The 22,604-nt window shown below is 33.2% G+C and overlaps 1 protein-coding gene across 1 annotated transcript; it reads left to right on the top strand.

Moving 5' to 3' along the window:
* Positions 1-1,788: 1,788 nt before the first annotated feature.
* On the top strand, positions 1,789-17,929 carry LOC117325917 (uroporphyrinogen decarboxylase-like). The gene is made up of 10 exons (XM_033882428.1): positions 1,789-1,831; positions 4,643-4,748; positions 5,245-5,330; positions 5,524-5,622; positions 6,050-6,211; positions 7,624-7,785; positions 8,647-8,784; positions 9,249-9,349; positions 16,318-16,384; positions 16,858-17,929. The coding sequence occupies exons 1-10, from the start codon at positions 1,808-1,810 to the stop codon at positions 17,020-17,022; spliced, it is 1,110 nt and encodes a 369-aa protein (XP_033738319.1). The 5' UTR covers positions 1,789-1,807; the 3' UTR covers positions 17,023-17,929.
* Positions 17,930-22,604: the final 4,675 nt, after the last annotated feature.

The following is a 22,604-nucleotide window of genomic DNA, read 5'->3' on the forward strand; positions in this document are numbered from 1 at the left end:
TCTCAGACTATTGGAGGGCAACAACAGCGCAAATTTATGACTTATAATTTTGACATTAATCATAAGTTTTCTTGTAAAATTATTCCTTTTGTGAACACAGCAAACTTTAATATAATATTTTAGCGATATTAGTATTTTCTCGCTGAAAATTACGCTGATAATGTTGCTAATTACATTTAAAGTACATCATTTTCTAATATTGTTGATGTGCCAATTAATCGTTTCATTAATCAGTTAGGATAATGCTCTAAAAATAGAGAGTTAAAAAATAAATACCAGTACGTTAATTATAAATTATACATGTGGTATACCTTTTCCATATACTTCAGATTTAAAACTTTATTATTATGTTAAAGGATTGCTGTGATATTTATTCATATATATAAACAAAATTTAACAGACCAGTCTGAAAAATATAGATAAAAATGAGGTCGTATTCAATGCAGAGAAACCAGCCTTTTAAAGATTGTTTCTCTTTCCACTGCTAGTGCTGGAGTTCTTAGATTTTTAATAATTCGCTAGTGGTTGTATGTAGAGCTCTATACATGATCCGGCATAGATTTTTTTTTACATTTTGAATTTTTCAAATCATATGATATGATTTTCCTGGTTTAAAGAAATGTGTTTATATACCTGCACTAATTCAAAGATAAGTATGCATGCCCCGGTCGTACTATACCGCTATATCGCAAGTGAAATAATGATATTATTAATATATTGAAATAATAATGATAATAATAATAATTCGAACTTTTTCATAGGCGAATCATGCATGTACATTATAGCTTATAATTCAGAGAACTTGGAAGTAATCGGCAGTCATAATCCTGAAGCCATAACCCTGAAAGTTGAAGACCTTTTTATAATAGCCTACATCTAATTCCTCCTTATATTTGTATAAATGCAATATAACTATCACACAGCTAAATTTCTTATCTGACACATGAATAGATATATTGATTAGTTTACGATAAGTTAAGTACGACAGATCATATTTTTTTTTATATATGACTAAAAATTGATAGCATATTTGCAGGTCCGTTAGGCCTCTTCACTCGTTCGGAATTGGCAACAAGCGAGGACTTCCGAATAGGGGTCTCACTAGTTACCGACAAGAGCCGACAAGAGCCGACAAGAAACTAGATTTACCGACAAGAGCCGACAAGAAGTTAGAATTACCGACAATAAGCCGACAAGAAAGGAAATGAGAGATAAAATAGTTTTTATTTATTAATACAATGTAAGATTTGTTGATTATTTTTTATTTAGGAATATTTTGTTGTCTAATGTAATGTTGGCGACAGTTAATATTGAGCCGACAAGAAAAATAGATCTACCGACAAGAGGCTGCAATTACCGACAAGAAAGAAAATAAAAGATAAAACACATTTTATTTATCAAAACTATGTTTGATTTGTTCATTTATTAGTTATTTATTATCTATTTGGATTGTTTTGTGGTCTAATGTAATGTTGGCGACAGTTAATTGTGTTTTATCTTTTATTTTCTTTCTTGTCGGTAATTGCAGCCTCTTGTCGGTAGATCTATTTTTCTTGTCGGCTCAATATTAACTGTCGCCAACATTACATTAGACAACAAAATATTCCTAAATAAAAAAAAATCAACAAATCTTACATTGTATTAATAAATAAAAACTATTTTATCTCTCATTTCCTTTCTTGTCGGCTTCTTGTCGGTAATTCTAACTTCTTGTCGGCTCTTGTCGGTAAATCTAGTTTCTTGTCGGCTCTTGTCGGCTCTTGTCGGTAACTAGTGAGACCGCCGAATAGAAATAAAAAAAAAAAAGATGTCTTCGCCCATGATAACACAGGTACCGGTACAATATTTGTCACAAGAATCAAGTTTAACGAATCATTTGTTTGTTGACATGTTCCAATTCATATACTCAAGTTTATTTATCTCCATAGACTCTATACGTATATTCTTATTTAACATTTCTTTTATGTGTTATACGAAGTGAATGATGTGTCGACGTCACTGACTGACTGATATCAGATATGTTCATCAGTTATGTAAGCGGTAGGAAACTTCATCTTAATTTTCCGTGACTTATCTTCTCCTTGATCGATCATTTCAAATGTGTTAGGTATATAGATTGTTATAAATCTTTGATGAACAAGCATACTAAACAGTAAACACACTTGATCATTTTAATGGGCCCCATTTATTTTTCGAATTCGTCAATCCGACAATCGTCATATTTTTCATGCAGAGACACACAATTCATCTATCTATTTTTCCAATCCCCTCCTCCTTATGTTACAGTTTTGTTGCAAAATAATTCAAATTATAGTCCATGACAGAGACTTATATACTTAGTACATGTATATAGGTCTCTGCCCATGATAAAAACACTGCTTATCTCAACAAGTGTTTATGGAACTACTAATGAATGATGAAAAATATTCTGACTGTCATATCATCGACATATACATTGGTATCCGTTTGGGTACTTGCGTTTGGAAAAACTCCAAAAGCTGGTTGATGGTGTCAGACTGTTCCATACATGCATTCAATTTTTCTTTTTGAGATACCTTCGACAGAGACATATATACATGTATATATACAAATGTATATATGTCTCTGCCTTCGATAATCAATATTTCATATACTATAAATTATTGTAATTAATATTACAGATTTTCAATTAACGACTTAAATGATTCCAGATTATTTGGTGATTAGGGTACAGTCACCATAGTCTTCTAAGATCAGTCACTTTACTCAGAGACATATATAGAGAGATAAGTAACATCGCTATTTCCCCGTACAAGTGGTGGCTCCCTTTATTCGTGACCACTCAAGCATATCCCTTATCGAGAGCGCCCTGTGCCCTATCAAACACACGTGAGCACAGGTAAATCGGGCTTTGCGCATGTGTGTATCGATGTACTGGAACTTATTCGACATGTTCTGGTTAATCCGCCATTACGTCAGACCAAAACATCGTCATTTTAAATACACACAAAAAGCACATCGTTTTATTTTGGCCACTACAAAAGTTACCACATTAACCAAAAACTATCAAACTTATGGGATATAAGTCTTATTGATCATGCACATTGTTGTCATTTATCCGTATTTTCGAAAATCCATTGGGTCCTATTCGACATGTCCAAGTTTGTAATTAAGCAGCCATTACGTCAGACCAAAACATCGTCAATTTTAAACGCACACAAAAAGCACATCGTTTTATTTATGCCACTACAAAAGTTACCACATTAACCAAAAACTATCATACTTATGGAATATGGTCTTGTTTATCATGCACATTGTTGTCATTTATCCGTATTCTCGAAAACCCCATAGGGACTTTTCGAAAATTAGAGATTCCCGCCGATCTTTCCTGCGGTGAGGTTGACTTTCATACTCAAAATACAAACACTTGGACAGCAAATTGTGATATATTTCATATTGATGACACTTCTGCACTTTGATATTAATAAAATTAAAGCACATAATTGGATCTTGGTGATGATTTCAAATAGAAATTATCGATTATTATGTGTGTGGTTTTCACGATTTCTCTAATATGGCGTCAAGTGAAGACTGAACCGAGCGACCGCAAAGGATTGTGGGAAGGTCAGGGGCCACTATGTTAACACAAGGGCAAATAGAGAGTTACCAATCTCTCTGTATATATGTCTCTGCTTTACTATAACAAAATAAAACATAGAAAATTAAATCTTACCTGCTCTGATCATGCTCCACCAAGTTAAGTTCCCTTGTTTTAATTGTCACAAATTACATCTGTTTCATTATTTGTCCCCTCTCTGCCATATTGCAATATCCTTTGACTTACATCAAATGATAAACAATATAACATTGTGCACATAATTGAGAGCTTGTTATTCAAGGTCATCATAATAAATTACTAACACATATTATTTATCTTGTCTTGGCCTATTGCAGTTCATTGACTTTACAGAATTTCAGTTTGCCATCAGATCATGGCTCGACTCATGTTCTGGCACAAAGTACTGCCCTTCATCCATCTGTCCTTCCATTCCTATGGTCTTACTTTCCGTTCATATCAAATATGATTAAGAACAGAAATTCATTTTGGGTCAAACATCATGTGCAGTCAGCTTTGGAATTGACAGATTTAATTGATTTCAATGAGGTTCAGAAATTAAGAAAAAAGTGTAAATGTATAAATTTTGACATGTTTTGGATTTTGAATTTTAGCAACCGTCTCCTGGTTAAAGGTCCGGACCCAATGGTTAAGAAGTTTTTTAACGGAGTTTGTCATGCATTCATTTGAAATAGTGATAGGGTGCTGATATTTTGACAGAAGTTATAGTTAGTAGAGCCAAATATGAATCAATACTGCATCATACAGCAGTTTTGTCCTTACAGGACTTGTCATTGATATCACAGGCTATCTGGTAAGTATTTATAGAAAAAAATATTAGACCCTATGCTTAATATACCAATAGGGGCTAATAAAAAACTAAACTAAACTTAGTGTTGAGACTGAAAAACTCAAAATACATATATATAGGTCTAAAACAAAATGTCACAGTCTGGTTTAGGAGGTTCTAGAGGGTAATAATTCAATTAAAAAAGTACATGTGTATATTCTGAAATTCTTAATCAAAGCTAATTTAAATTTTTTCAGTTTTTTCCTCCCCTCAAAAATGACCTCATCTTGAGAGCAGCTAGAGGTGAAAAGGTAGAGCGAGTGCCAGTATGGTTGATGAGACAAGCTGGGCGATATCTTCCAGGTAGGACTGTAGTTCTGATGATGAGTGATCACTCTGCTGTGTAATCGAAAAACAAGTCTTAAAGAGACTCTTTACAGAATATTTTTTTGTTGATGAGATGAAATGTTTGGGACAAAGAGCAATTATTTGTATAGATTGTTTGTAGGCATCATCGTAAACCCACGATTTATTGCACTACGCTACACGTGATAAGTGTAGCATAGCGTAGTGCAATCAACCGTGGGTTTCCGACAATGCAATGTTATGTTCTCTGTTGCAATCAAATTTTATTTATTTAACCTGTGTGGTATTTATTTATTTATTTTAAACAATTTAGCACAGTGATGAATTGGCAAACCCACATTACAAATTGACATATAAATATGGTAATACGGTGTATATAGAAACTGCTATTAGCACAATGATGATTTGGCTTTCAGTACAAAAACAGCCAAAATACATTTGTTTACAGTATTAATAATTAAAATTAATTTGGAGTAATTTATATTTTATTCAGAATACAATGCATACAAGAAGGAGCATTCAGCTGACTTTTTCAAAACTGTACAGACTCCAAGTATGGCTTGTGAGATAACTCTTCAGGTAAATCAGATCTTTACTTAAAGGTGTCGTTACAATGTGCTTATGTTTGTCTCTCTGCGTTAAAAACTGATGATATCAACACATATATAGTATATTGTAGAGACATTTTTGATAGTGATTTCTGTGAAGTAATTCCTGACTTGAACTCAATTAACACATAAAAACAGTTTATTACTTCTAATCCTTGTTACAGCCATTACGGAGGTTTGACCTGGATGCGGCCATCATTTTTTCTGATATCCTGGTGATCCCTCAAGCACTGGGTATGGAGGTGGATATTGTTGAAGGAAAGGTATAGAATACAAGATGAAAGATTAATTCAAGGGTGTCAACACCACTGATGCCTCCGGTGGTGTGGCTTGTCAGTTTTTATGGCAGTACTTTGATAATGACATGATAAAGTTGTACCACACCACCAGGTTAACAACACCCTTGTTTTGCTGGTTGAAAACTTACCATCGGAGTTGAAATTAACATGAAGCCTTAAAAGGGAAATTAATTTGAGACTTTTGCTTTAAGATATTTTTTCATGAATATTGGTTGTGATGAACTGAATCTTACACTCTTGTCAATACAATATATAATTAATTACACTCGTTGAAAATAAGTTGTCACAATTCTTAAGGCAATTAACATGAAATTTGTGATCATGTTTTTTAAATCATTTGACATGTCTACTTATGTAAAATTCTATATGTATGTAACTCTATTTACCAAAGGGAGTGGTGTTTAGTTTTCTGCTGGAAACCCCTGATGATATGGAAAGACTCAACACAGATGTGGATGTTGTTAAAGAGCTACACTATGTCATGGACGCTATCACACTCACTCGCCACCAGATTGAGGGCAAATGTCCGCTGTTTGGCTTCAGTGGGGCTCCAGTAAGTTACCATAATTACAAAAACTAAGAAGAAAGAGTTTACATTGATAGTTAGATCATAACACCTTATCTACATTAAAATAGTTTGGTCTGGTCACTATTGGCACTGACAGAAGAAATTTGGAGATGCCACATTGCCAACAGCATTTCCACTGCTTGTCACAAAAATGCATAAATTGACACCAATGGTATAGAATTGTGTCTAATTAACAAAAACAAATAAAAAAAATAAGAACTGCTTCCTTAAAATGACCGTCTGCATGATGGAAAGATACATATTTAATGTAGACGGCTTACAATGGAATTTCTTCAGTGGTTATTGACTTTAAATTTAAGTCATAATCATAAAAGGTAGGGAGGTAATAATGTTAAGTACTGATATATAACTTCTGTATTGTATAAAATATACAATAGCTTACTGTATACCTGGTATTTTTTGCTCCAGGTTATTTTCGCACTTGAGCAACACAAAAGATATTCACCTCGTTTTAATTTCGCCCTAAACTACTTTTAAAAAATGTCTTCCTGGTATACAATCGGATAATTCCATTTGGAATTCTCCATACAATTGCACTCGGAACACTCGGGATTTATTGAGTTCCCCCATTTTCTTTTCTTTGCATATCCCACTGAGGTGTGAAATGTAATCAGGTGTGAAATGTACAACGTTTACCTGTGTTCAGATTTACTTTTAGCCTATATTGATTCAAATAGTATCAGGTATGCATGGTCGATTTTAAGCAAACACGATGAGTGGTAAGTTCATCGTGCCATGACTAATTACTGACCAGTGTTTTCTCTTGTGCATTTGTCATCGATGGAAGCCATAAGCGACGGTGAACTCATAAAATCAGTCTTCATAATCCCAAGAATTTGATGCTATTTTGTGTGCATCATTTTATAAAAGGATTGGATTTTAAAAGTTACTTAGTATTTACAGCTTTTTTTAAAAATCAAATATACTAAACCTAGTACGCTGTCTTAGCCCATATTCTCGATTTAACTCAACTTGATATTGCAAATTTACTAGGCTTAGATTAAGATCTATATTTTGTTTCACGTGCATAGATTGGAATAAAACAATGAATGATTTTATTTAGTGTAAATATATAACATGTGTTGCTTGTAATTGTATAGAATAAAACACACTTGGAAAGTACGAGGGTATGTTTTGGATCCGACTACGATTGGCCTATGTACGATGACTTGTAAATCCTGCATGAAATTTTTGCTGTCATCTTTAGTTCGCCCTATCACCAAAGGGCGAAAATGGCGAAAATTAAACAGGGGTGAAAAATTACCAGGTATACAGTATCATTGTTTTCAATTGATCATAATCACCCTTTGCTGGTGATGTAGCACCTTTATGAAATCTTCATTTGTACCATTTTAGAGAGTATGATTGTGTTTCAGTGGACCCTAATGAAGTTTATGATTGATGGTGGCTCCCATTCACCTTTACCGAAAGCAAGGAAATGGCTGGTAAAATATCCCAAGGAAAGCCACAATCTTCTATCAATTCTCACCTCCAAAGTCATTGATTACCTTGTTGCACAGATAAAGGCTGGAGCACAGGTTTGTTACCATAAGTATTTCAGTGTACATTCTGGTCAATCTTTAACTGTATTGTGAAATATTCACATCAACTTAGTGCATAACTAACAGGATAGAAGCCATTCTCAATATTGATGAATGCACTAACAGGATAGAAGCCATTCTTAATATTGATGAATTTGGTTTAATTTTTTTTTTTTTGTCCATCTAAATTTTCATGATAAATGTTTCCTTATTGTGACCTATCCCTAACCTCTTGGCTGGTGTTACCACATCTGCTCTTTACCGAAAAACCACAAAGGGGTCTTTTTTGTCCAAGGTGGACGGGTCTTGCCCGTGAAACAGTTCTCTTCGGAACTTGGTTGAATTTATAATCTCTTATATGCGATGTGTTTTTCTGAGAGCCATTTTGATTGAATGATTCTTCTTGTTACACTTTATATTTGATGCATTTAATGCCATATTTATCCTATTAAGCCCCTACACCTTCCCTTGTGTAAAAGTTTATTATTTAAATTTGGTTGGTGGTGCAGGGGGGTCAAAAAGGGTCAAATCATCTAAAATCTTTTAACAATTTCTTCTCAATAACCAAGAGTCCAAGGGACATGATATTGGTCATGAAGTATGCTTGGATCAAGCTCTAAAAAGTTCGCTTTAATAAATAACCTAAGTAACCTAACACATAAGCCCTCCCCAAACATTTATGTTCTTTATGCTTTTGATGAAACTCAACATGACATGGAGTTTAGTTCATAGAGATTAACAAGCTTAAAGTTTTAAATCTTTAAGATGTATTTATCGAGAATGGAACTTACTGTTTCAAAGATGGTCCATCTAATAATGACTCACTGTTTCTTTACATCCTGTGTTTTTTCTCCACAGATTGTGCAGGTGTTTGATTCGTGTGCTGGAGAATTAGGCCCTATCCAGTTTAACAAATTCAGTTTACCTTATCTAAAAGATATCGCTTATGGTGTTAAGGATATCCTTTCACAGGAAAAGATAGAGCCAGTCCCCATGGTAAAGAAATTATTGATGAAATAGCTCACTGATAAACTTGGTATTGCAGAACTCTCTTTCTATTTTTATATTCTCAGTATTTCTGTTTGAACATGCATTTATTAGATATAATCTCTTATAATACACATCAAATAAACATCAAGCAGAATTTGACCCTATGTGTTGGGAACAGAATTCAGTAAATTAAATTTTTACCAGTAAAATATATAGAAATTTTAAAACATGAATGAAAAGTGCAGATAATTTGTATGCCAAGGTTTTTTTTATTTGAGTATAAATTGGGTAATGAAGAAGATCTATTGATAGACTGCTTATCAAAATATCATCCCTCTGGTTGAAAGTTTAATATATTTTTGTTGATCTGTTAACATATTTGCAGCCAGTGTATGAAATAGAGAAATAATCATAATAGGAAAAAAATGTTCTTGAATTTTATTGCAATTTTTGTATTTGTTCTCTTCAAGGTTGTTTTTGCCAAGGATGCTCATTTTGCCCTTGAAGATCTTAGTAAAATAGGATATGAAGTTGTCTCCCTTGACTGGACTCAGAAACCACTACATGCAAGGTGAGTCAAGATTCTGTATATATATATATATTATATTCTAACATTCCCAGTCAACCTCTATTAGAGTATACCAGAATTTTGTAATGCCTCTCAGAATATCCCATCAGCAGTACCAAGGTATAACTTGAAGATTTTAACCACCACACTGAATAGTTTATAATAAATCTACACTATACATGTAGATTATGTACTCTGAATAGTAATAATATAATCCACAGCTTAATAATAGTATTATGATACACGTGTAAGTACTCTCTTCATATGGATGTTGATAGCAATAATCAGTGAATTTCTGATATACCAGGTAGATAAAATGATTTAAGCTAGGATTGATAGCTATAGTACACAAATGTTGTTTTGACAAAGAATCAGATATATAGATATTATACCTCATTCATTCAAAAGTGCCTATTTGAGTCTAGTAGTTGCTCCGGTCCATATATAGTATATGGCCCGGAGTCAAGAGCCGAAGTCCTTGACTCCGGGCCGACGCTATATGAAAATGACGTCATAATACCAAGTTGACGTCGTCATATTATGACGTCATCATTTCAGACACTGAGCGAAATGGCGTCTGGCAGTGATAATGATTAAGAACAACTTGTTGTTTATTTTTTCCATGTCATGTTGGTCATATTCGGTATAATATAACAAATATTGCATGTCACTTCGGGCAATATGGGAGTTTATGGACTGGTCAGTCACCCAAATATATGTATATGGACCTCAGCTTCGCTTCGGTCCATATACATATATTTGGGTGACTGACCTGTCCATAAACTCCCATATTGCCCTCAGTGCCATGCAATATTTGTTAAATATAGCCTTGGTAAGCGAATCGGGTATATAGCCTGGGTAAGATAATCGGGTATATAGCCTGGGGAAGAGAATCGGGTATATAGCCTGGGTAAGATAATCGGGTATATAGCCTGGGTAAGATAATCGGGTATATAGCCTGGGTAAGATAATCGGGTATATAGCCTTGGTAAGATAATCGGGTATATAGCCTGGATAAGATAATCAGGTGTATAGCCTGGGTAAGATAATCAGGTACATAGACTGGGTAAGATAATCAGGTATATAGCCTGGGTAAGATAATCGGGTATATAGCCTTGGTAAGATAATCGGGTATATAGCCTGGGGAAGAGAATCGGGTATATAGCCTGGGTAAGATAATCGGGTATATAGCCTGGGTAAGATAATCGGGTATATAGCCTGGGTAAGATAATCAGGTGTATAGCCTGGGTAAGATAATCAGGTATATAGCCTGGGTAAGATAATCGGGTATATAGCCTTGGTAAGATAATCGGGTATATAGCCTGGGGAAGATAATCGGGTATATAGCCTGGGTAAGATAATCGGGTATATAGCCTGGGTAAGATAATCGGGTATATAGCCTGGGTAAGATAATCAGGTGTATAGCCTGGGTAAGATAATCAGGTATATAGACTGGGTAAGATAATCGGGTATATAGCCTGGGTAAGATAATCGGGTATATAGACTGGGTAAGATAATCAGATATATAGCCTGGGTAAGATAATCGGGTATATAGCCTGGGTAAGAGAATCGGGTATATAGCCTGGGTAAGAGAATCAGGTATATAGCCTGGGTAAGATAATCAGGTGTATAGCCTGGGTAAGATAATCAGGTATATAGACTGGGTAAGATAATCGGGTATATAGCCTGGGTAAGATAATCAGGTGTATAGCCTGGGTAAGATAATCAGGTATATAGCCTGGGTAAGATAATCGGGTATATAGCCTGGGTAAGAGAATCGGGTATATAGCCTGGGTAAGATAATCGGGTATATAGCCTGGGTAAGATAATCAGGTATATAGCCTGGGTAAGATAATCGGGTATATAGCCTGGGTAAGATAATCGGGTATATAGCCTGGGTAAGATAATCGGGTATATAGCCTTGGTAAGATAATCGGGTATATAGCCTTGGTAAGATAATCGGGTATATAGCCTGGGTAAGATAATCAGGTGTATAGCCTGGGTAAGATAATCAGGTATAAAGACTGGGTAAGATAATCGGGTATATAGCCTGGGTAAGATAATCGGGTATATAGCCTTGGTAAGAGAATCGGGTATATAGCCTGGGGAAGATAATCGGGTATATAGACTGGGTAAGATAATCGGGTATATAGCCTTGGTAAGATAATCAGGTGTATAGCCTGGGTAAGATAATCAGGTATATAGCCTGGGTAAGATAATCGGGTATATAGCCTGGGTAAGATAATCAGGTATATAGCCTGGGTAAGAGAATCGGGTATATAGCCTGGGGAAGAGAATCAGGTATATAGCCTGGGTAAGATAATCGGGTATATAGCCTGGGTAAGATAATCGGGTATATAGCCTGTAGAAGAGAATTGGATATATAGACTAGAGAAGAGAATTGGATATATAAAGACTAGAGAAGAGAATTGGATATATATAGACTGGAGAAGAGAATTGGATATATAATCTGGAGAAGAGAATTGGATATATAGACTAGAGAAGAGAATTGGATATATAGACTAGAAGAGAATTGGATATATAGACTAGAGAAGAGAATTGGATATATAGACTAGAAGAGAATTGGGTATATAGACTAAAGAAGAGAATTGGATATATAGACTGTAGAAGAGAATTGGATATATAGACTAGAAGAGAATTGGATTATAGACTGGAGAAGAGAATTCGATATATAAACTGTAGATGAGAATTGGATATATATAGAATAGAGAAGAGAATTGGATATATAGACTGTAGAAGAGAATTGGATATATAGACTAGAAGAGAATTGGATTATAGACTGGAGAAGAGAATTGGGTATATGAACTGTAGATGAGAATTGGATATATATAGAATAGAGAAGAGAATTGGGTATATAGACTGTAGAAGAGAATTGGATATATAGACTGTAGAAGAGAATTGGGTATATAAACTGTAGATGAGAATTGGATATATAGACTGTAGAAGAGAATTGGATATATATAGAATAGAGAAGAGAATTGGGTATATAGACTGTAGAAGAGAATTGGATATATAGACTGTAGATGAGAATTGGATATATAGACTGTAGATGAGAATTGGATATATAGACTAGAGAAGAGAATTGGATATATATAGACTGTAGAAGAGAATTCGATATATAAACTGTAGATGAGAATTGGATATATAGACTAGAGAAGAGAATTGGATATATAAACTGTAGATGAGAATTGGATATATAGACTGTAGATGAGAATTGGATATATAGACTGTAGATGAGAATTGGATATATATAGAATAGAGAAGAGAATTGGGTATATAAACTGTAGATGAGAATTAGATATATAGAATAGAGAAGAGAATAGGATATATAAACTGTTGATGAGAATTGGATATATAGACTGTAGATGAGAATTGGATATATAGACTGTAGATGAGAATTGGATATATAGACTGGAGAAGAGAATTCGATATACATGTATAGACTGGAGAAGAGAATTCGATATATAAACTGTAGATGAGAATTGGATATATAGACTAGAGAAGAGAATTCGATATATAGACTGGAGAAGAGAATTGGATATATATAGAATAGAGAAGAGAATTGGGTATATAAACTGTAGATGAGAATTGGATATATAGACTAGAGAAGAGAATTGGATATATAGAATAGAGAAGAGAATTGGATATATAGACTAGAGAAGAGAATTGGATATATAGACTAGAAGAGAATTGGATATAAAAATCTGGAGAAGAGAATTGGATATATAGACTGGAGAAGAGAATTGGATATATAGACTGGAGAAGAGAATTGGATATATATAGAATAGAGAAGAGAATTGGGTATATAAACTGTAGATGAGAATTGGATATATAGACTAGAGAAGAGAATTGGATATATATAGAATAGAGAAGAGAATTGGGTATATAGACTAGAGAAGAGAATTGGGTATATAAACTGTAGAAGAGAATTGGATATATATAGAATAGAGAAGAGAATTGGGTATATAAACTGTAGATGAGAATTGGATATATAGACTAGAGAAGAGAATTGGATATATAGAATAGAGAAGAGAATTGGGTATATAGACTAGAGAAGAGAATTGGATATATATAGAATAGAGAAGAGAATTGGGTATATAAACATTAGATGAGAATTGGATATATAGACTAGAAGAGAATTGGATATATATAGAATAGAGAAGATAATTGGATATATAGACTAGAGAAGAGAATTGGATATATAGACTAGAAGAGAATTGGATATAAAAATCTGGAGAAGAGAATTGGATATATAGACTAGAGAAGAGAATTGGATATATAGACTAGAAGAGAATAGGATATAAAAATCTGGAGAAGAGAATTGGATATATAGACTGGAGAAGAGAATTGGATATATAGACTGGAGAAGAGAATTGGATATATAGACTAGAGAAGAGAATTGGATATATATAGAATAGAGAAGAGAATTGGATATATAGACTAGAGAAGAGAATTAGGTATATAAACTGTAGAAGAGAATTGGATATATATAGATTAGAGAAGAGAATTGGGTATATTAACTGTAGATGAGAATTGGATATATAGACTAGAGAAGAGAATTGGATATATATAGAATAGAGAAGAGAATTGGATATATAGACTGGAGAAGAGAATTTGATATATAGACTGGAGAAGAGAATTGGATATATATAGAATAGAGAAGAGAATTGGGTATTTAAACTGTAGATGAGAATTGGATATATAGACTAGAGAAGAGAATTGGATATATATAGAATAGAGAAGAGAATTGGATATATAGACTAGAGAAGAGAATAGGATATATAGACTGGAGAAGAGAATTGGATATATAGACTAGAGAAGAGAATTGGATATATAAAGAATAGAGAAGAGAATTGGGTATATAAACTGTAGATGAGAATTGGATATATAGACTAGAAGAGAATTGGATATATATAGAATAGAGAAGAGAATTGGATATATAGACTGGAGAAGAGAATTGGATATAAAAATCTGGAGAAGAGAATTGGATATATAGACTGGAGAAGAGAATTGGATATATAGACTGGAGAAGAGAATTGGATATATAGACTGGAGAAGAGAATTGGATATATAGACTAGAAGAGAATTGGATATAAAAATCTGGAGAAGAGAATTGGATATATAGACTGGAGAAGAGAATTGGATATATAGACTAGAGAAGAGAATTGGATATATAGACTAGAAGAGAATTGGATATAAAAATCTGGAGAAGAGAATTGGATGATAGACTGGAGAAGAGAATTGGATATATAGACTGGAGAAGAGAATTTGATATATAAACTGTAGATGAGAATTGGATATATAGACTGGAGAAGAGAATTGGATATATAGACTGGAGAAGAGAATTCGATATATAAACTGTAGATGAGAATTGGATATATAGACTGTAGATGAGAATTGGATATATAGACTGTAGATTAGAATTGGATATATATAGAATAGAGAAGAGAATTGGATATATAGACTGTAGAAGAGAATTCGATATATCAACTGTAGAGGAGAATTGGATATATAGACTAGAGAAGAGAATTGGATATATAGACTGGAGAAGAGAATTGGATATATAGACTAGAAGAGAATTGGATATATATAGAATAGAGAAGAGAATTGGAATTTATAGACTAGAGAAGAGAATTGGATATATAGACTAGAAGAGAATTGGATATAAAAATCTGGAGAAGAGAATTGGATATATAGACTGGAGAAGAGAATTGGATATATAGACTGGAGATGAGAATTGGATATATAATCTGGAGAAGAGAATTGGATTATAGACTGGAGAAGAGAATTCGATATATCAACTGTAGAGGAGAATTGGATATATAGACTAGAGAAGAGAATTGGATATATAGACTAGAGAAGAGAATTGGATATATAGACTAGAAGAGAATTGGATATATATAGAATAGAGAAGAGAATTGGGTATATAGACTGTAGAAGAGAATTTGATATATAGACTGGAGAAGAGAATTGGATATATAGACTAGAAAAGAATTGGATATAAAAATCTGGAGAAGAGAATTGGATATATAGACTGGAGAAGAGAATTGGATATATAGAATAGAGAAGAGAATTGGGTATATAAACTGTAGATGAGAATTGGATATATAAACTGTAGATGAGAATTGGATATATAGACTAGAGAAGAGAATTCGGTATATAGAATGGAGAAGAGAATTGGATATATATAGAATAGAGAAGAGAATTGGGTATATAAACTGTAGATGAGAATTTGATATATAGACTAGAGAAGAGAATTGGATATATAGACTAGAGAAGAGAATTCGATATATATAGAATAGAGAAGAGAATTTGATATATAAACTGTAGATGAGAATTGGATATATAGACTAGAGAAGAGAATTGGATTATAGACTGTAGAAGAGAATTGGATATATAGACTAGAGAAGAGAATTGGATATATATAGAATAGAGAAGAGAATTGGGTATATAGACTGTAGAAGAGAATTGGATATATAGACTGGAGAAGAGAATTCGATATATAAAACTGTAGATGAGAATTGGATTATAGACTGGAGAAGAGAATTGGATATATATAGAGTAGAGAAGAGAATTGGATATATAGACTAGAGAAGAGAATTGGATATATAGACTGGAGAAGAGAATTGGCTTATAGACTGGAGAAGAGAATTGGATGATAGACTGGAGAAGAGAATTGGATATATATAGACTGGAGAAGAGAATTCGATATATAGACTAGAGAAGAGAATTGGATATATATAGACTAGAGAAGAGAATTGGATATATAATCTGGAGAAGAGAATTGGATGATAGACTGGAGAAGAGAATTGGATATATATAGACTGGAGAAGAGAATCAGATATATATTCTGTAGAAGAGAATCGGGTATATAGTCTGAAGAAGAGAATTGGATATATAGACTAGAGTAGACACACATTGAAACTTATTGTATATTTTTAATATTTCAGACGATTGTTGGGTGCCAAGGTTACAGCTCAAGGTAACCTAGATCCAGCTCTCCTATATGCTCCTCAGGTAATTACACCACAAGGTTTTACATAGGCATTGTTTACCATATTTCAGTATCGTATTAATATTTACTAAACTTATATTTCAAAACATTTTTTTTATTTACTATGCAATGTATATTGCAAAAAGTTTCTAAACTCTAGATATGTTCTGAATACTCCAGGGATTTCGTTCACTTTAGCTCTATGCACCCTTGGAATGTGATATCTCAAGGTACCCATATCTTTAAGAGAAATATATCAATTTAGTAATTGGCCAGATTTTTTTTCCTGACAACAATCTAGTTGTGTGCCTTCCATTTTGCCATGATGTATCAAAGGGGTGAAATGATCAAAAATGAGTGTAACACCTGGAGTATCAAAAATGCACAAGATGTTATTTCAAATGAAATGCAAATTCAGTGTCCAAAATCTGTCATTGGAAACTTTTGTTAGCCTGTTTGTCTGGTTTTCTGTGAGAATACTTTTCTGTTCCAACAGGATGAATTGAAACATGCTGTCAAAGAAATGCTGGAGAAGTTTGGTACCACACGATACATTGCCAATCTAGGACATGGAATACATAAAGATACTGACCCTGAGAATGTGAAAGTGTTCATTGATGCTGTGCATTACTATTCAGAGGACATGATAGCACGGCAGTAGATAGTTTATGGTGCTTGAGGATGTGTTCACAAAATTCTGTGATGTGGAATTGTTGCATTATTTAAAACAAATCATTTTTATTTGTATGATTATAATTTGTGTCTATTTTGAATTTAAAAATGTAAAAAAAAAAACACATTAGACCTTATAATCATACATAAATTCTGTAAAGCTTTCCTTATGGAAAATTTACCTTAAGTTAAGAAATATTAATGAAATTTTCTTGCCTGAAGGATCAATGGTCTTTTTACCTAAGACTCTATTCTGGAGAAATGGGGAAAATATTTGCAGTTGTATTTTCTAATAGAAAAAAAAAGAAGAAATTAAACCTCATTTCATTTCCTCTTTATGTAGAGGATAATTAAAAGTGTCTCTTGTGACAAGACATTTCATAATTATGGCTAATATTTCAGTATCTTTCACAAGTAGTGTACAGTAAAAATGAACGATTCCAAAATATGATAACATGAGTATCAGTAATAAAACAGCTTTGTATTTCTCTGTTACTGGTTAAAATGTCATACAAGGTTTTTTATGTCCCCGCCATTAAGTGGTAACACTCAGTTGTGATGGGGTGCAGGAACCCTGATATGTTGCATGAAAGTTGTTACTGAGTATGTGGTAGGGCAGCGCCGAAATGGCAGCTCCGACTGCATGCTTCCCAGGGAGTTGAGAAAGATATTGACTTTAAGACAGCTATATTGTTGTGATACATGTAGTATAGAATATGGTCCGATAGTAATAGTAAATTGTGTGCATCAGTGTGTATGAAAGCTGAATTCTGGAGATTTAGTTATGTATATAAATTATTATGAGGGTCTGAATTCTGGGTTTGAATATTGAGTGTGATTTTTAATTTGTTAATGAATGAGCATTAAATGGCATAGCTGAATGCTAAACAATAAAATATTGTGTTGATCATGTGTGAAATAATAATGATGTGGACACAGGAATGTCTCAAAGTTTATCGATTTTGATTTTTGACACTCAATATGTTACACATTATTGAAAAAGGAGTTAAAATTATAAAAAGATTAACAGCATAAATAATCATACACCATCAATAGTTTGCTATACTGGACAGCTGGACTATGTTGAAAATTGTTCTGAATCTGCTCTTATTTTTGCTGATTTCTAGTAACTGGGTGCTTCGTGGTTACATTCACTTTTTGTCTCAGCACCCCTGAAATTACTCCAAGAACACAAGAGGCCATTGGTCAACCAATTTATTATCTGATGTTATTTTGCCAACTGCGACATGGCACCTTTCAAAAGTTTCTCGCCATCTTGACTTAATTGGGGAACATTCCCTGCATTAACACTGCATCATCATTATGCTATCAATTGTGAATTTTTTATCAAAATTGCAACGTACATTATAAAATTATTTTTTTCGGTGGCTTTAGGAAGCCTGGTGACAGTAAACACGTGGTAGTGTTTAATGACATGATAATCTGGTATACATTTTGTCATTATTTGCTGTGTCCCATGATAGACAAATTTATTCATCATACCGTATTTGACCTAATAAGGGCGCAGGGCGCGGGTAATTGACAGTGGGGGGCGCCCTTATTAAGATTAGTTATTCTGAAGTTTTATGAAACAGACTATACCTTATAGCAGAATACCCAAGGTTGTAGAAACGGTAAAATATTCAGTCATAAAAATATTCCAGATGAAGATATCTATTCATTATCATATATTAAGCTTAAACATCACTTGAATACTCCTGTAAACTTGTAAACCATGCCAGCTGATCTTTAGACCAGAGAACGTGTGTTCCACCATTTATGTTCAAATGGAACTCTTTTGTGTTCTATTTATAGAAACAGGTGATTTCCAAGATCATATTAGACATCGTTTTCTTTTACCTAATAATTGATTTACAATGTCTTTTACTAGCTTTCTGTTCTGAACAAAAGTTATTTATCAACAAGAATGAAGTCTTTACTTTATCATCAAATAAAGATGGTAAGTTATTATTTGTATGTGTGTTTAGTTTTGGGTGCTCTTTGCACTGACATGTCATCTGTAGCCTGTAGGAATACACAAAATGTGGCGAAAACATGTATTCCAGTTACTTAATTTGCTGGAGAAAATTGAACACATAAAGTAGCAAAATATTTCACATGAATTATTACTTTTGAACACCATTTTGACACTCAGTCAAAGATTTATTTCCTTGAAAAAAGGTAGGGGCGCCCTTATTAGGGCAGGCGCCCTTATTAGGTCAAATACGGTATGTGTATTATAAATTTGGTACAGTTGTGTATTGATTTGATCATGTTTGATTAATATCACTTTGGGGTACAATATAGCAGATTCTGGTTACTCAGTTACAAATCTTGTCAGTAAACAAACAATTCAGAGCATTTGTAAATGATAGTACTGTCGGCATGCACGTGCCGAAAATGAAAAATTGTCTTAGTCTCGACATTTTTAACGGCATTACTATCAAGCATGTAAATGTAAAAAACTCAGTTTGTATTTTGTTAATATTTGGTCTTGTTAGAGACTGAAATATTGGTACAGTACATTGTGAAATTAATTTTTAAACTCATAATCTGATTACTGAGTTTTTCCATATTTCACTTTCTTACCAATTAAATAAATACATTGTATTTGTTTAGTCCTGTATTTTAAATTGGTAGCCTATCTATTAATTACTGTTGAAGAGGTTATTAACCTTTTATTTATGTTTAATCCAGAGTAGATCAGGATGTTTATATTGTAATCAGAGTTTTACTAGTTTTATTTGATATGTTCTATGGTAGCACACCACAGTAAGACAGCCTGGCCATGGGCAATTTTTTTGTTAAGCAAATAACTCCTGTATTATGATATGTATAAAAAATGAAAAAATAAATGTACACTATAATTGGTATATCCAGTATGAAGTAGTACATACAGGCTTCACATTTATTAAAACAAAAATCAATAAATTGGTTCCGGATTTTAAATATCCGGATTTTCCGAACGTGTGTTTACACAGGAAATTTAGTTTGGCCTACAGCGCAAAATGGAAGCCCACAGAAAAGGTAAGATAGCGGAAAAACTTAATTTACAACATATGTCCAAACAAGATTAATTCTGTCTTTGGGATAGAGATATTTAATTTTAAATAGGTTTCAGAAAAAAAATTGTGTAGAGAATTGTGCCATTTTGGGTCAAATATCATAATATTTTGCAATTTTTGAGAATTTTTTAAGCTGTTACCATGGTATTCACAGCTCTAAAAATCACAGAAAATATCAGTTTACTTATCCTTCAGAGCTCTATTAAAATTGCAAATGTTGTACAGATTTCAAATATATATACTTTATTAGAGGTTATATGTAAGGTTAACTGGCAATGTTTACATATCTAAAGCATGTGCCATATTTTTCAGAATTTGGCATTTTTACTGTACACTGCTACCTTATAAGGGCTGAAAAATGTTATTTTTTGGAAATTGTGCTTAATTATGCTTGATTAAGCTTCATTTTAGTTCATTATTGCTCAAAAATGCATAAAAACAATTTAAAACTTGTTTATTATCAGGCTTGTCATATTAGAGGAATCAAGGGAGGTAACTCGCATATTTACCCATTTTAAGGGTGGGTTAATTAAGCATAATGTTAATGAGTCAGTGTAAATTGAAAAGATATTCTATGTTTTATAACAAACCCAAAATAACTTATTGGGTATCTAACAAACCATATAGACTGAATTCTGGTTTGTTTTACCTGATTTATTACCCCGTATCCATGGAAACTATTACAGTAAGTGTTATTTTTTGAAATATTTGGTGAAACCATTATTTTCAATTTATTTATACATTGGTAAGCATGTAATTTCAATTGATGGAGTGTACGGTTGATACAATATTGTCAATTATTGTCACTTCCTTCGGTAAAGCAGAAAAAATAGCATTTTCCGCATAAAATGGGATCAGCGGACACTTTCATATGATCATTGGTACATATCTGAATTACCGGGGTGGAAACAGATGACTGTGATGTCATAGGCATGACATTTTGAAATCTTGGATGTCATGTCATGATTTATCAGTTAGAATATTGCATGTGTTGCTAAGCTGAGGTTTGGAAAGGAATTTGGTTATTTATTATGACACCATTGAGTATTTATGACGTCATAGATACCATCTGATGACGTCATAGTTACTGATGACGTCATGGTAAATATGACGTCATATTACAAGGCTAAATTTGATAGTTGTATAGTATTTTTTGCTTGATTACATGCACAGAGACTCAAAGTACCACATTCAACTCAAAACACAACTTTGTTCAAGAGATATACAGAATTATGGGAGTTTTCATCTTTAAAATTACCTCCCCTTATTACTGGATTGGGAGAAAAAGTTGTCAAAATACACCTCTCAGGGAAATCAGCAATACTCGGTGACTATTAAAGATACACAGTAACCCGATATGTCATTTTGTTCGTCGGAACATATTCTAGACATTCATGGGGTTTTTAGTAAAATTAGAATTAACAAAAGTGATGTATAAGGTAGCACACCACAGTAAGACAGCCTGGCCATGGGCAATTTTTTTGTTAAGCAAATAACTCCTGTATTATGATATGTATAAAAAATGAAAAAATAAATGTACACTATAATTGGTATATCCAGTATGAAGTAGTACATACAGGCTTCACATTTATTAAAACAAAAATCAATAAATTGGTTCCGGATTTTAAATATCCGGATTTTCCGAACGTGTGTTTACACAGGAAATTTAGTTTGGCCTACAGCGCAAAATGGAAGCCCACAGAAAAGGTAAGATAGCGGAAAAACTTAATTTACAACATATGTCCAAACAAGATTAATTCTGTCTTTGGGATAGAGATATTTAATTTTAAATAGGTTTCAGAAAAAAAATTGTGTAGAGAATTGTGCCATTTTGGGTCAAATATCATAATATTTTGCAATTTTTGAGAATTTTTTAAGCTGTTACCATGGTATTCACAGCTCTAAAAATCACAGAAAATATCAGTTTACTTATCCTTCAGAGCTCTATTAAAATTGCAAATGTTGTACAGATTTCAAATATATATACTTTATTAGAGGTTATATGTAAGGTTAACTGGCAATGTTTACATATCTAAAGCATGTGCCATATTTTTCAGAATTTGGCATTTTTACTGTACACTGCTACCTATGTTTTGATATGGATTCCAGCGATTTATAAAATCAGTAATTTATCTCTTAGTTCATTACTCTGTACTTTCTCCCATATCCTGTCTGGCTTTATATGGTGATATAAGACTTCCATATCCTGTCTGTCCTTGTATGGTGAAATAAGACTCTCAAATCCTGTCTAACCTTGTATGGTGATATAAGACTTCCATATCCTGTCTGTCCTTGTATGGTGAAATAAGACTCTCATATCCTGTCTAACCTTGTATGGTGATATAAGACTTCCATATCCTGTCTGGCCTTATATGGTGATTTAAAACTCCCATATCCTGTCTAACCTTGTATGACGATAAAAGAATCCCATATCCTGTCTAACCTTGTATGGTGATTTAAGACTCCCATATCCTGTCTGGCCTTATATGGTGATTTAAGACTCCCA

The sequence above is a fragment of the Pecten maximus genome, chromosome 4, assembly GCF_902652985.1.
Source record: "Pecten maximus chromosome 4, xPecMax1.1, whole genome shotgun sequence".
Classification (NCBI taxonomy): Eukaryota; Metazoa; Mollusca; class Bivalvia; order Pectinida; family Pectinidae; genus Pecten; species Pecten maximus.